Raw genomic sequence first — 14,487 nt, 5'->3', positions numbered from 1 at the left:
TGGATATAGCTGTAAGAAACCACGAGAGGAAGTTGGAGCAGGAAGCAGGGATAACAGGAAGTAGAATCAGGAAGAATAGGAAAGGTAAACACTGAAACTGAGTGGGGGAAAGTGACCTTGGCTGGCAAGTGACTATATGTGTGAACCCATGGGCTGCTGCACCATCCTGAGAAAAACTGAGGTGGAAGGAGGAAGAAGGGAGAAACAGAGACAGAGAGAGAAAGAGGGAGAAGTCCACTGGTGGAAATAGTAACACTTTATCAAAAACCCAGGAAAAGAGATAGGAAAAGAGAAATAATCCTGTTTCTTTTAAAGAAGATGGCAAGAAGGAAGAGAAGACAGGCTTAGAGTGCTTCTCTAGGTTTTAGGTTTTACATTAAGTGTATTAATACATGTTTCCTGTCAAACTCTGCTCTTCCCTTGAATGACAGGCTTCACAGTAAGTTATCATTGTCCTTTAAGACTCTTATAAACTATATAATTCACAGCTCTTCAACTTTCTAAAAGTACATTAACATTTACAGGGACCATCTGAGTCTTCTATTACAAGTATGTGTGTGTGGGTGCTTATTATCACTATTGTTTTTTTTCATCTGTAGCTATAGTAACTAGAACAATAGCACTGACAATAGGTTAAAAAAATTGATCAAAGATTATAAATCTCTGGGATGTGTGTGTATAATACACACACATTTGATACCACATATACATATATGTATGCATATAGCTAAATCTACATAAGTGTGTACATACATACATTGCCATATAATATTCACACCTCATCCCTGATCAAATGATCGATAATAGAAGACCAGCCTGACAAATTATGGGGTGAGAAAAGTCAAAGTCTCAAAGGTAATGGAACATGCACTGTATGATCTGGGGAAAGGGGTTTGGTTGAATTGCAGTAATAGCAGATTTCTTATCCTCAATCAATGCACTTTGATACTTTATGAAACATCAGGGAGACTGCACAGAGGGAGAGAAGCACAGCTAAATTTGTCTTTGACTGCTAGGCCACTGCATTTCCCTGGTTATTTTCACTGATTATTACTTAAGTTGTCAGAATCCAAGGATTCAGTATGGTCTAAAAATCACAACACCCACCATCTGTAGCCCTGGAATCTGGTTCACACTCCTATAAGCTGGGTAACTTTAGGCAAGTCACTTCTGCCTCTGGATCTCAGGTTCCTCCTCAGTAGGTTGGACCAGTTTTCTGACCTCAGTCTTTTTTCTGCCTCAACATACTGGACAGCAGCTGCCCAGCCTGTTCAGTAGTAGTAGTAATAGTAGTAGTAGTGGTAGAGTTATATGGAACATTAATTGAGTACCTACTATGTGCCAGATGATGAGCTAAGTGTTTTTCCTCATTTGTTTTTCTGAAGCACATAAATTTACTTTATATTCTATTATCTCTAATTCAGAGATAAGAAAATCAACTCAGAGGATTTAAGAAATTCAGCAAGGTCACACATCTAGTGAGTAACAGCCCTCATGAATTCTGGCCTATCCAATATCTAGGTGCTTCTTCTTAGTCCCTACATTATGCTGGTCCTATTGTCATGATTCTTAAATGGGGTACAGACAACGTCATGTCCCCCAACCCATAGGTGTATCATGGTATTGGGAGGGATTACTTTGCAAATGTCTGCTGGGAGATTTTTAAAAGACCCTTGGGGGTACCCCCACTTGAACATCACTGAACTAAGTAATCTTTAAGCTTATTTTCATAGTTAAATTTTTATGAATTGGGATCCTGCTGTTGAGAAGGAAGAAAATTTCTATTGCTACCACTCTCAACAAGATCGAATCTTGCAAACTCTGTTGTGTTTTGTTGTTCTGTAACAGCCTGCATAAATTTGCAAGTCATGAGTTCCTCTTTGTCTCCTTCAATAGCTCATTGTCTTCAGAGCAGCCTCTGATCAGAAACTTCATTAAGTCAGCTCTGATTTGTCTTCTGATCATACCTCTTAGATAACATATTGAAAATGCCAGCTGGGTCGTGATGGTGCTTTTCTAATTAGGCTGCCATAGGCATAATTTCATTTATATTGCTATAACAACAAATAGTCATGTCACTGATGGCTGTGATCGAATTACAGCCTGTACATCAAGCAATTATTATCTTTATATTTGGTAAATGTAAGTTGACTAAGGGTCACTATAAATGACAGCACTATCCAAATTTAGATTTTCTGATAATCTGAAAGACATGTCACACCTTTCATCAGGAGATTGGCCGATGAGAACACCCCTTCTGAAACAACTGATGTTAGGAATAAATCTTCAGAATCAGATGATCACCTGGCCACATTTTCATGCATTCTTTTCCTATGACAGCAGATGAGAGTGGGAGAGAAAGGTAGGATCTAAAAATAGGTGGGAAAAAAATTGGTGGAATCTTTGACAAAAACAAAGATTGGAAGAGTCCTGTTGAGAGTCATTCCTGGAAGCTTGTGCAGATTGCTTAGGGCTAACATGTAACTAAGGGTAGAAAAAGGATGATCATATCATTAAATTACCTAAGGAAGCACTGCCTTCTTTTGCCTTTTTTAGCATTTTCGGAACGCATGGTGTAGTACCTTTGCTCTGCATGGGAGGAGTGGGCTGCACTAGAACATCAGTTGTTTCTTAATCCTATTGAAGCGTTTTTCTTCTTCTTGTTCTTCCCCCACCCCACCTCTGCCTCTGTCTAGGATGTGTCTCCCCAAACCCCACATCCTTGCATCTCAAGCTTTAGGTGAAAAGAATGGCATGGGAAAGGAGAAAGATGAGAGGACAAGCTCACATATCCTATCTTTGTCCCAAGAGCCCCACTAGTGCAACATTCCTTTACCTACATGTCCCATCTGCACAACCATCGCCCTGCTCCAGTAACTCCATCTGCCACTGACATTGGAGTTTCATGTTCCTGACAAATAAAATTAGCCTCCAAATAGGTTGTATTCCAAAAAACAAATGAAGAAGCAAAACCCACAGTTTTTGCCTCTATTCCATCATCTCCAGTATCATTATCACCATTTATTGAGCCTGACTATGTGCCAAAAATTATGCTTTACATGCTTCAATTATCTCCCTTGTACGCAGCCTTCAGTCCCTCATCACTGTAAAAAATGATGTTGGCCCCACTTCAGTCCTTATTCCCTGGACTAGATTCTCAGCAGCCACATGGAGCCTTTGTCTCTTTCCTCACCCAAGAATTTCCACCTTGGCTTCCCATCCCTGGAGCACCTGTCTTGGCCCCCACTTAGTTGTTGTTCTTTGTTCCCTGTTCTCCATGGTGTCCTCCACTAGGGCCGTCAATCTATGAAATTTTCACTCCACTATCAGATAGAAGAGTGAATAAGGAGCGTGGGGGCGCTGGTCCAGCTGTCAGGATTACCACTATTGCAGTTATTTTCCTGAATACACTTTAGCATGGGAATATACGAAAACTTGGCTTTAGAGTTTTATTAATGCCATTATATCAGCTACATTGTAGTTCAGTCAGCTTTTACAGGTTGGTCAAAAATCCAACTCTAATACTATTTCTTTGTAGTATGCATTCTGAGTTTTAAAGGATTTACAAATAAAGTTTCAGAGCATAATCCACTGATATGTTAGTGACAGTCTACATTTTGAAGGTGTGTAGAAGCATTTAGAAAAAAACTATATTTTTCTGTCTTGATGAATTAACCTTGAAACATTACTTTTAGGAAAGCAATGTCTTTTTCTAAATGGGACTTGATTTGTGTCCCACAAAAAAGCTAAATTAAGTTTTAAATGAAGTGTGTGGTTTTCCAATCCAAATCTAAGCAACAGACCAAAATAATTGGCAACTGGAAATAACACCATTTGAAAGTATGTTCTTTCAGGACAGGACTGATGTCTTTGCATCTCTGTTTGTTCACACCTAGCTCAGCTATTTCCTGGTATAGAGTCAAATTTCAATAAATGTTGGTGAATATTGTTTTTGAATGAACAGAATGCTGTTAGTGTCTGTGTCTATGCAAGCAAGTATTACACACTGAACTAAATTATTTATCCTAACTCAGCCTCCCTTTCCTCCAGATCCTTTTCTTTGTTGCTTATTTATACAGCGTGCAATTAAAGGTTGGCAAACGACTGTTGTAGATGATGGAATATTGGTTGAGTGCCCAGACCAGGAGGAGAGCTTCACACCCCGTCTTATTCTTAACACACTGTCTTTGGATGAGGGAGTCAAGATTTGGTTTGAAGCATTTGTATTTAGCCTGTCACTTTGTTCCCTATTTGTCTGGAGTCCTTTATGGCTGATGAAAGGAGGCAGAATCCTGAATGTGAGCTGCTTGAGGCAGGGCCCATGTCCTGTTCATCTTCATGCCTTCCATTGACATTTAGCCTATGGAGGGAAGGAAATGACCACCATATGCTAAGCACCTACGAAATCAGGCAATATTCTTGGCAGATTATACACATGATTTCATTTAATTAACACAAGAGTCTCATGACATAAATTGTTCTCAGTTCGGAGTTGAGAAAACTGAATACAAGTTTTAAGGACTGCCAAAATCACATAGTTATGAGGGTCATGATTGTACACCCAACTAGCATAGTGCCTGATACATAATATAAATGTTTAGTAAATAGTCATTCTAAAATCTGTTCTTCTTTGAATGTCTTTGCTCTTTTTACCACCGAGTGTTTCCTCCCCAATAGATGTGTTTAATAGCAAAAACAATGATTTGAGATGTTTTGGTGAATGCACAATGACTTTCATGTTTGACTGATATACATTATAGACATTCGTCTAATTATATTTATATACATTTTTTTGTAGACACACAAGTGGAGAAGATAAATAGTAATTTGGAACCAAAACTCAGGACGTCCCAGGAGAGGCTAGATTAGGAATTCTTTGATTTGGGATCACGAAAATGAAGTATCCATATTTTAACAGAATGATTAGTGGCAGAGGAATCATCTAAGAAAACTGAGAAGACTCTGCCAGAGTGATGGGAAGAAAACTAGATGAGAAAGCACCGTTCTGGAAGACATGCTCCCATGAACCATGGAGTGAAGAGGAGAGGGAAGGTGAGGACAGGGAGGGTGGGCCTCTCATTCAAAAAGATGATGGGAAATTGGCAGGAGACGAGGGGAACACAAGGACAAGGGAAACAGGTGAGTATTTTTGTAAGCGGAGTACAAAGAACTGAGAGGTGGTGATTAAGATGGAGGGGAAAGGGGGAATAATTGATGAAGACTCTGCAAGGCACTGGTGGAGGAATGTGGGTTAGAGAAACGCCACTTCTCCAAGCCAGGAGGGATGGAGGTGGGCTGGTGAGAGGCAGGTGAACTTGCAAACCAGGACTGGGGAAAAGTTATTTGCTCACATGCTGAGTTATAAGATGATTTATAATTTTAACAAGTCATGTGAGATCTTGTCTAGGTGACAATAAATAATTGACTCAGAAGTAAAATCCTCCCTTTGCTCACAGGGAACTCAGTTCATTAACAGGACAAACAGAATCCTCTCTAGGGAAAGTGCGAGACCTTGCAAAAATCACGTAGAGTCACTTTCTCCCCCTCTAACATTCTTATGTAGGTAAAGAAAACAGGTTGAAATGAGCATGGTGGGAATCTCTGAAGAGAAAAATTAGATCCATAAAAGGGTTGAAATAATAGCCTGTCTGTACTTTATGTTGTATAATGCCCGGTGGCTTTCACATCCCACGTTCCTTACTATCCCCCCGCCCTCTGCTCCTGTTTTTCCCTCTGTCAGCTGCATTGTCCTCTCCACCTCCTCCTCACTTTACTTCCTTACCACAAGGCTCATCAAGCTTGTTTCTTCTCTGACACCAGCAATACTTGCAGTATTGCTATTTGCTGCCCATCCCCATTTATCATGTCTCAGAGTTCTTTGTGTACATTTTTTATTTATGCCATTTAATGTTCTATATTTACAGGACATGGAATGTCTACCTTTTCTTGTATCCTCCACGATCCCTTATTATTAGTGAACACTGAAAAAATATTTACTAAGTTCATATAATGATTATATTTTTACAGCTGACAGAAAAACCTCATTGAAATTAAATAATATAATTTGTAAGAGTAAAATTTAGGACTTAGGTTGAGAACTTTGGTCTTTTGATCCTCAAGCGTGTGCCCGTAAACTGCGTGCCTCTCTAGAAACATTAAGGGCTGTGTAAGGGACATGTGAGGGGGAAAAATGAAAGTCAGTGCTGATATACAGAGGCTCAGACGACCCAGGCTTATACCAGCTGGGTCACTTTTTTCTCTTCCAGAAGTTATTTGTGATGTCATTTGCCTGTGTCATGGCCTGCCTTCCCTAGATATTGTCCTAATGTGAGCATCACACCTAAGGTACTGAAGTAGAGTTCTGGCTGTTCCTTACGGACATCTCTGGTGGTAAGTAAATACATAGAGATTGCTAGTGCCTTTAACAGAACAATACATTGTAAGCACAGTTATCTCATTTTTAAACAAACTCATTTAATAAATACCTTTGCTTTTATTAGGTATGTTGCATATTGACATATTTTATTTTTTAACTTTTATTTTAGTTTTGGGGTACATGCGCAGGTTTGTTTTATAGGTAAACTCAAGTCATTAGTACCCAGGTACTAAGCCTAATACTCAATAGTTATTTTTTTCTGCTTCTCTCCCTCCTCCCAACCTTCACTTTCAAGTAGGCACCAGTATCAGTTGTTCCCTTCTTTGTGTCCATGAGCTCCCATCTTTTAGCTTCCACTTGTGAGAACATGTGGTAGTTGGTTTTCTGTTCCTGCATTAGTTTGCTAAGGATAATGGCCTTCAGCTCCAGCCACATTCCTGGAAAAGACATGATCTCATCTATTTTTATGGCTGTCTATAGTATTCCATGGTGTATATGTACCATATTTTCTTTATCTAATCTGTAATTGATGGGCATTTATGTTGATTCCCTGCATTTTGACATATTCTAAAAGTTATTATGTACATATCTATAAATTTGTAAAGAAGGATCAAATAGAATATATTTGTCAATGAAAAAATAATGTGTTATATAATTACTCCCAGATTGGCATCAGACGAAGTTGTGTCTTAATTTTTGCTGTGCCAACCTTTAGGTCCTTTGTCCTCTTTCATTTGTTCTCAGGTAGCTACCAAAACCCCCCTTTCAAAGTATTGACTGCAAATAATTAAGTGTAGTACATTTGCCAGGAATATTTGTGGTATAATATATGACCACAAAGGAAGGTAGGGTTCATTCACTGAGTTAAGTGGTGAAGGAAACATTGTTTTTCAGTTATTCTGCATGATATTCAGAAATTACAATGACAACCACCTGTTATATCTAAAAATGAAGCTCTTCTTGGCTATATGCTTTAAACAAACAAACAAACAAACAAAAACCTATCATATAAGAGTTTATGGTATTATAGTGGTAAGATTTAACTTAGTTCACAAACCCCTTCTTAGATCTTCCCTTTTCCCCTGCATCAAACCTATAGGACATGGTATTTTTCTCCTTTCATGAAAATGTAAAAATTACCCAGTATCATATTGTCTTTCTCCTCTTATCTAATTGTTTGATAGAAAAGAAGCTGACGTTGAAAGAAAAAGCCAATATTTTGAATATGTTCCTTGCAATAACTTAGCCTTTCAATCCCTTTCATTTTTATACTGCTAACTTTAGTAGCCTTGACAATGGGTATCCTTTTCACTCTATACTACCTAAAGTCTGACCGGGCTTGGTGGTTCATGCCTGTAATCCCAGCTCTTTGGCAGGTCGAGGTGGGTGGCTCGCTTGAGGCCAGGTGTTTGAGACCAGCCTGGTCAACATGGTGAAACTCTGTCTCTACTAAAAATACAAAAATTAGCTGGGTGTGGTAGCGTGCGCCTGTAATTCCAGCTACTCAGGAGGCCGAGGTAGGAGAATCACTTGAACCCGGGAGGCGGAGGTTGCAGTGACCCGAGATTGCACCACTACACTCCAGCTGGGTGACAGAGTAAGACTCCATTTCAAAAATAAATAACAAATAAAATGAAGTCTTGTCAGTAGTGTATGTTTCTGGTATCACAAACCATATCCACAAAGGCCACGAGGACAAAGTGTATAGAAAACTGACATGGAGGCCACCAAAAATACTACACATTGCCCTGGACTCCTTCATTCTTTGTTTCCAATTATCTATGAAAATAGACCCAGGATGAGTCCTCATGAATTGCCTTTGAGAAAACAAGAACATTGAGAGAAAACGAATTACAACAGTTCAATTAGATCATGTGCCTTAACTTACTGTAGACATAGAGAAACTCTGCAGATAGTGGGCCCAGAGTGAGCAAACTACCGAAGAATTCACAGCCACCACACCAATGTGTGAATACTTGGAGCCTCCAGGTTACATTTATTTTGTGCCAAGCAAAGCAGAACATAACTCTACAGTCGAGTTACTTCTTCTTTTAAGGAACAAATAAAGCCGTAAATATTGTTGAAGATGGAGAGACAGATTGTGGTCAAGCTCAAAATGGGCCCAGTGAATGGACAGTATCTCTGGGTTATGACCTGGGGTTCCTCAGGAAGAATGGTTGGCCTAGAAAGAAGCCACTGGATGAATTCTTCTAACTTGGTAGCACTGAGGAAAAATGTCCATTTTCCTCCATGAACAAAAGTTAGCTTGATCCATGTACTGAAGTCTGGGTAAATGTAAATATTTGGCTTTGCTTTTTCAAAGCTCCTTGATGCATTTTGATGGTTACGTTTCTTCAGAGTTTTCATTTGGGGAGAAATTGTTTTTTTCTCAAGATGGTCAGTGGACTTTGGATAGCTGGGCACTTTCTCTGGTTCTGCTGAAGAGATTTCCATGTCTGTAGAGGCCAAAGTGTTCTTCAGAGTTGCTGGTTGTATGAGTTCTGTGATTTCTTTACCCCTTTCTCCCTCCAGAATCTCTAGACAATGTATCGTGGAGCAGGAATTCTGATTTTCCAGTTCTGTCACCTTCTTCTTTAATGCCTTGATGTCTTCTTTCATAGAGAGGATATCTTTAGTCGCTGTGCATTGTTTGTCTTCATTAACATTCATTCTGGTTTCCAGGACCTCCATCTGTTTTTGATACAAGTCAGTCTTTTCCTGGACTTTTGGTATCATATGGACAATGTCAGTCATTTGGCTGAAAAGTTCAACTTGAGCAGTTTTAACATCTTGCAGCACTACTGGAAGATTCATTTTTCCGTCATAACTATCATCATCTTGATTACAATCATCAGATGTCACAGTGGGATATCCAGTTGAATCTTGGTGCCGAATCTTACATTTGTGGTAAACATTTTTAAGAGACTGTCTGACCTTGGAGAGATTTGAAGTCCACATCTGCCTAGCGGCAGCTTTTACCCTTTTGGTGTGAAGTGTGTACATCTTTCATGGTGAAACAAGAGGCAAGGTGTTGGAAAACAGAATCACAGGATGAAATAATGTACAAATGAAATGGTCCTTCTCTTACTATTTGTTGGATGCCTTTCCTGATAACATCTTAGAACACTCTGGAAATCATCAGCCACAGCAATAGACACTGTTAGGTGATTAGCTTCTTATAGAGCAGCCCAACCAGAGAGCTCTGTGAAATAATAGTCAACTGCATGGAATCCTTCATATGGTAATCATTGACCTGCTGCTGATGTCACAATGACTGCTGGCTTAGAACAAACACATTTAACTACAGCAGTTCTCAAAAGTTTTGGTCATAGGGCTCTTTTTGAATCATAGAAATTGTTGAGCAGCCTGAGGAACACAGAAAAACACCTGTTGCTACAAAAAAATAAAAAAATTAGCCAGCCATGGTGGTGCATGCCTGTAGTCTCAGCTACTTGGGAGGCTGAGGTGGGAGGATCACTTGAGCACAGGGGGTGGAGACTGTAGTATGCCATGATGGTACCACTGCACTCCAGCCTGGGCAACAGTGCAAGACTCTGTCTCAAAATGAATAAATAAATAAATAAATAAATAAATAAATAAATAAATAAAAATAAAAATGAAAAATTATTGAGGATCACACAGATTTTGTTTATTTGGGTTATATCTACCTACATTTTATAGTAGACATTAAAACTAAGAAAGTCTTAGATAATTAGTTATTAATTTAAATTTAAAAACCCATTACATGTTAACATAAGTGATATATTTTCATAAAAAATAATTTGGTTTTCTAAAAAAAAGTGAGAAGAGTGGCATTGTTTTACATATCTGCAAGTGTTTTAAATACCTGAATTAATAGAAGATAACTAGATTCTCATATCTGCTTCTGCATTATATCTGTTGTGATATATTATTTTGAAGTATATGAAGAAAAAATAGCCTCATGGAGATACGTAAATGGAAAGGGGAGAGTATTTTCATAGCTTTTTCAGATAATTGAGGATATCATTCTTTGCTACTTTATGAAAATTTGACAAATGATTTTTTTTAAGAAGTTAGCTGCAATGTGTCATTTTAGGCCAAATCAATGAACTTTCATACTCTGTTATATTAATAGTCGCTGGTCTATTTTTTATTTTGAATAGATGCATAATATCATGTATTGGTCATTTGGCAAACAATGGTTCACTGAATTATGTAGATCTTCCAAATGTTGACTCATTGTATTATATAATATCAAAATATCATTTTCATTAATATCTCCACCAATCTCACCAGAAAAGTCTTTGAGTACTGAGAAGAGGCCAAGCTCATGGTAGCAAATGCAAATTTTTCAAAATTCTAATTTTAGCTTGAAAATCTTGAAATTTATCAAGCTGGTTTATTGTTTTCCTTGAAGTGACAGATTCCCTCCATCCATGTTTTGCAAAAATGCTTGCCAAATGCCCAACTATGAACACTGTAGTTTGTTGTCAGTTTTTTTTCAAGAAAAAATAGTGTTCCATGAAAAAAGCACACATTTATAATTCAAATACTTATGTACGTTTCCTCATGAAAACCAGTATACTTTGTTAAGCTGCAGAAGCACTTATGTTTACTTCCCATTATATCATACATAATATAAAAAAGATGTACTGAAAGGTTGAGATCTAATAAGATTAAAAATTCTTACTGCTTCGTTGAGGACATTCTTGAGTGAAACTGGTTTTTCTTGTATTTTTTTCCTTTTCTGATTGAGTCACTGTTAGTCAGTGTGGTACCCCTGCTGTAGTTCATGCTAAGGTATCAACAGTTTTACCCACCATTGCTTTTGCAATGTAATTTTCAACAGGCAAATGTAAGCACAGTGGAAGAGACAAACGGTGTCCTAGGATTATTTTGAAATATTGTTGCCCTCATTGTCACACTTACAGAGTGGTCTCATGACACAAAGCATTCCACACTTTGAGAGCCACTGCCTTAGAATTTAAAAATAACAGCAGCCATTTCTCATGTTCCTTCTTATAGGTTTTTCTACATAACAGTATTTGAAATTCAAACCCTTTGAAATATTAAATAATATTTGGCCCATTTTATATATTGAGGTAAAAACTTAATTTTATTCTCTAAACACATTAGACTGAACACTCTGGAATCAAAATGACATGATACTCACATGTCTCTCAAGGAGCAGTCCCATTCTACTCAAAAGGACATTCCCTCTTGGATCCATGCCAATTCCAACCTTCTACCAAATCACTGTTTCTTCTATCTGTGCCCAATTGGAGGGTCAGTGTTGGCCCAGGATTTGGTACAAACAGTGAGCTTTGCCAGCAGTAATTTTAAAATTTTGGCTCATCAATAATATCTGGGATTTTGCCTTACTCTCCTATCTTTCAAATGCTGTTTAGTAACCTTTCGAAAATGTCTAGAAACCTTTCCAAACACTTGCTGAGGAAAATATTCTCCAAGAGGCAGACTATCACAGGAATGGCATTTGGGGCTTGGAAAGGTTAGAGTTCACAGCCGTCCCGTTTATTCTGGCTAAGGCCATTTTATCCGTCGAGTTCTGCAGACACAGTACTTAGGGCCCATACAGTTTTTAAGGGCCAATGAAAATACTTAAGAACAGAAGAAAAAAAAAACAGTGGCTCAGAATACTGAAAGAAAGCTGCAAGATTGAAACAATAAATGTTTAATGAAACGTCTCTGAAATGTACTATGTCATATTCATTAATTGTTAGATTTAGTATTATTAAAATTTCATTACATTTGGAGGCAATTTGTGTATTACGTATTCCCACTTTCCAAGAATTCCCAGTTAAATGAGAGGGACTGCTTGTCATAATTACTCCCTCCAGGTTAATAACAGCTAAGACTTGTTGGGTGCATACCAGACACTGCTCTAAGTATTAGCTTACTTAACTATGTTCAGAGAAGTCAGGTAACTTTCCTAAGGTAATAGAGCTTAAAAATGGGCAGAGTCAGATTTCAAATGCTTACATTCTGGCTCCAGAGTCCATGTGTTTTACCTCTACTGCCTCACAATCATGATTAAAATATATATTTAGTACAACTCAGAAAAAGATGGACATTTTCTTTTTAAAATCCTACTGTATATTTATAGAAGACTTATTTTATTAAAATTTTGTCTGTTTAGCATTATGAGAAAATTTAAGCTTTCATCGGTTATTTTATTTACCAAAAGCATTTGATACAGAAATTTGTGAAGACTTTAGAAGTTGAACAAGCTCTAATTTATAGGTAAAAGTGAATATTTGGAGGATTACTTTCCTTACTGTGGTAGACATAGTAATACAATAATTGGAATTAAAAAAATTAAAGTTTTCAACTTAAAATATGAATGTATGCTTACTATTTTTATAAAACAAATAAATCTAATAGGCTGATACAAACATAAACCTGTCTGGGTTTCTAACTACTTCCTTCGTAATGTCAATAAAGGGAGCCTTGGCTTATCTGGGGTTTGCCAGGTGGTGAAAAGTTGCACCGGGAGGAGGTAAGCCTATTGATTTGGGCGAAGTTATGAGAGCAGTCAGAAAGTGAATGAATAACGGGAAATAAGCTGACTTCCGCTCTTCGGGTTCCTGCCAAGGGTATGGAGGCATTTAGGAATAAAATAGCACAGTGGTCTGAAGCCTAGTGGGAGACTTCCTGAGTCTACCTGTTCTCCAGGAGGTTGGCTTTCACAGGAATGGTATTTGGAGCCAGAAAGGTTCAAGGCTGTCCCATGACTAACTCAGTGCTCTTACACAAGTTTCTAGCCTCCCACAAGCCTGTAAAATGGGATAATAACAGCACCTAGTTCAGTGACTGGTTTTGAGAATTAAGATGCTGAATAGTTACAAGTCCTTTCCTCCTCATTTCCCACCACCTGTCTCTCACTTCTCTTCTTCCAGATGAAAGGAGATGGTTAACCGTTTTCAGCTTTAGCGCTGCCTGCTCTCTCAATCTCTCACTCTGCCTTTCTCCCTCTTTCAATATGACCAAGACATAAAGTGTGTGGTCCTTGCTGCCCAATATACCATGCAGGGAAAGCATTTTGATTAGAGGCAACTGAAATGCAGCAAACAAGGCTGACACATCAGCCCTTTATCTCTTAGCACAGGGTTTCCCAACCAGCTTTGGTTTCAGGCAGACTGGAGTAGAATAACCACTGGTTAGATGGCTCTAATAATACATAATATTATTCAATATTTTAAATGCTGTGTGTTTGAGTACACTAACTATATATTAATTATGGCAGAGTTTAGATTATCTATATAAATTACATATATAAAAGTCACTCTGGGCCGGGCACGGTGGCTTACGCCTGTAATCCCAGCACTTTGGGAAGCTGAGGCGGGCGGATCACAAGGTCAGGAGATCGAGACCATCCTGGCTAACATGGTGAAACCCCGTCTCTAGTAAAAATACAAAAAATTAGCTGGGCATGCAGATGGGCGCCTGTAGTCCCAGCTACTTGGGAGGCTGAGGCAGGAGAATGGCGTGAACCCGGGGGTCGGAGGTTGCGGTGAGCCGAGATCGCGCCACTGCACTCCAGCCTGGGCGACAGAGCCAGACTCCGTCTCAAAACAAACAAACAAACAAACAAAAACAACAACAGCAAAAAAGTCATTCTGTTTTTTTTTAAACATGTTTTTGTGTGTGTGTAGGAGAGAGTGGGATAGTTACAGCTATCCTGCTAGCGATTGAACATTATGTATAACGTTTGTGTTACACCTGTAGTGATCTACTATTACTCATGTTACCTTAGGGGTCGTGACCACAAAAACTTATTAAGAGTCTTTAACTTCCCCCACAAAATTTAGGGGCCAGGTTCAGAAGAATCTGGACCCTCCCACGTGACTATCACCTGTCATGTGCATGGTGGGATAAAAGATTGAGGAAACAGGAACCAGGAAAGTCTTTCGAATTTGATCAGGGTGGGCTGACTCAAGGGGATAAGAATGTGCGAATTCAATCTCCTGTTACACATGCTAAGTAGTTATGAAGGGCCCAAAGGGAAAGCTGTCTTCTACTTTTCTTTCTTTTTAGCCATGAGAAATAGAAGAGAGTGGGCTTGAAATCAGAGCTGTTGCACTGGACCAGGACAGAGAAACAGGGGAAAG

The 14,487-nt window shown here is 38.6% G+C and overlaps 1 protein-coding gene and 1 long non-coding RNA gene across 2 annotated transcripts in view; one reads left to right on the top strand and one right to left on the bottom strand.

Annotated features, from left to right (window-relative positions):
- LOC101057909 (uncharacterized) overlaps positions 1 to 14,487 on the top strand; it is a 169,622-nt gene that overhangs the window by 34,014 nt on the left and 121,121 nt on the right. Inside the window, exons 2-3 of the long non-coding RNA XR_010155287.1 lie at positions 4,799 to 5,052; positions 6,267 to 6,390. This is a non-coding gene — a long non-coding RNA (uncharacterized LOC101057909). The remainder of the gene's footprint in view (positions 1 to 4,798; positions 5,053 to 6,266; positions 6,391 to 14,487) is intronic.
- CCDC54 (coiled-coil domain containing 54) lies at positions 8,344 to 9,931 on the bottom strand. The gene has a single exon (XM_001149791.5). The coding sequence runs from the start codon at positions 9,377 to 9,379 to the stop codon at positions 8,405 to 8,407; it is 975 nt and encodes a 324-aa protein (XP_001149791.2). The 5' UTR covers positions 9,380 to 9,931; the 3' UTR covers positions 8,344 to 8,404.

This window comes from Pan troglodytes, chromosome 2 (assembly GCF_028858775.2).
Source record: "Pan troglodytes isolate AG18354 chromosome 2, NHGRI_mPanTro3-v2.0_pri, whole genome shotgun sequence".
NCBI classification, from domain to species: Eukaryota; Metazoa; Chordata; class Mammalia; order Primates; family Hominidae; genus Pan; species Pan troglodytes.
Note: the sequence above shows the minus strand (reverse complement) of the source record. Positions and strands in the feature narration are given on the sequence as shown.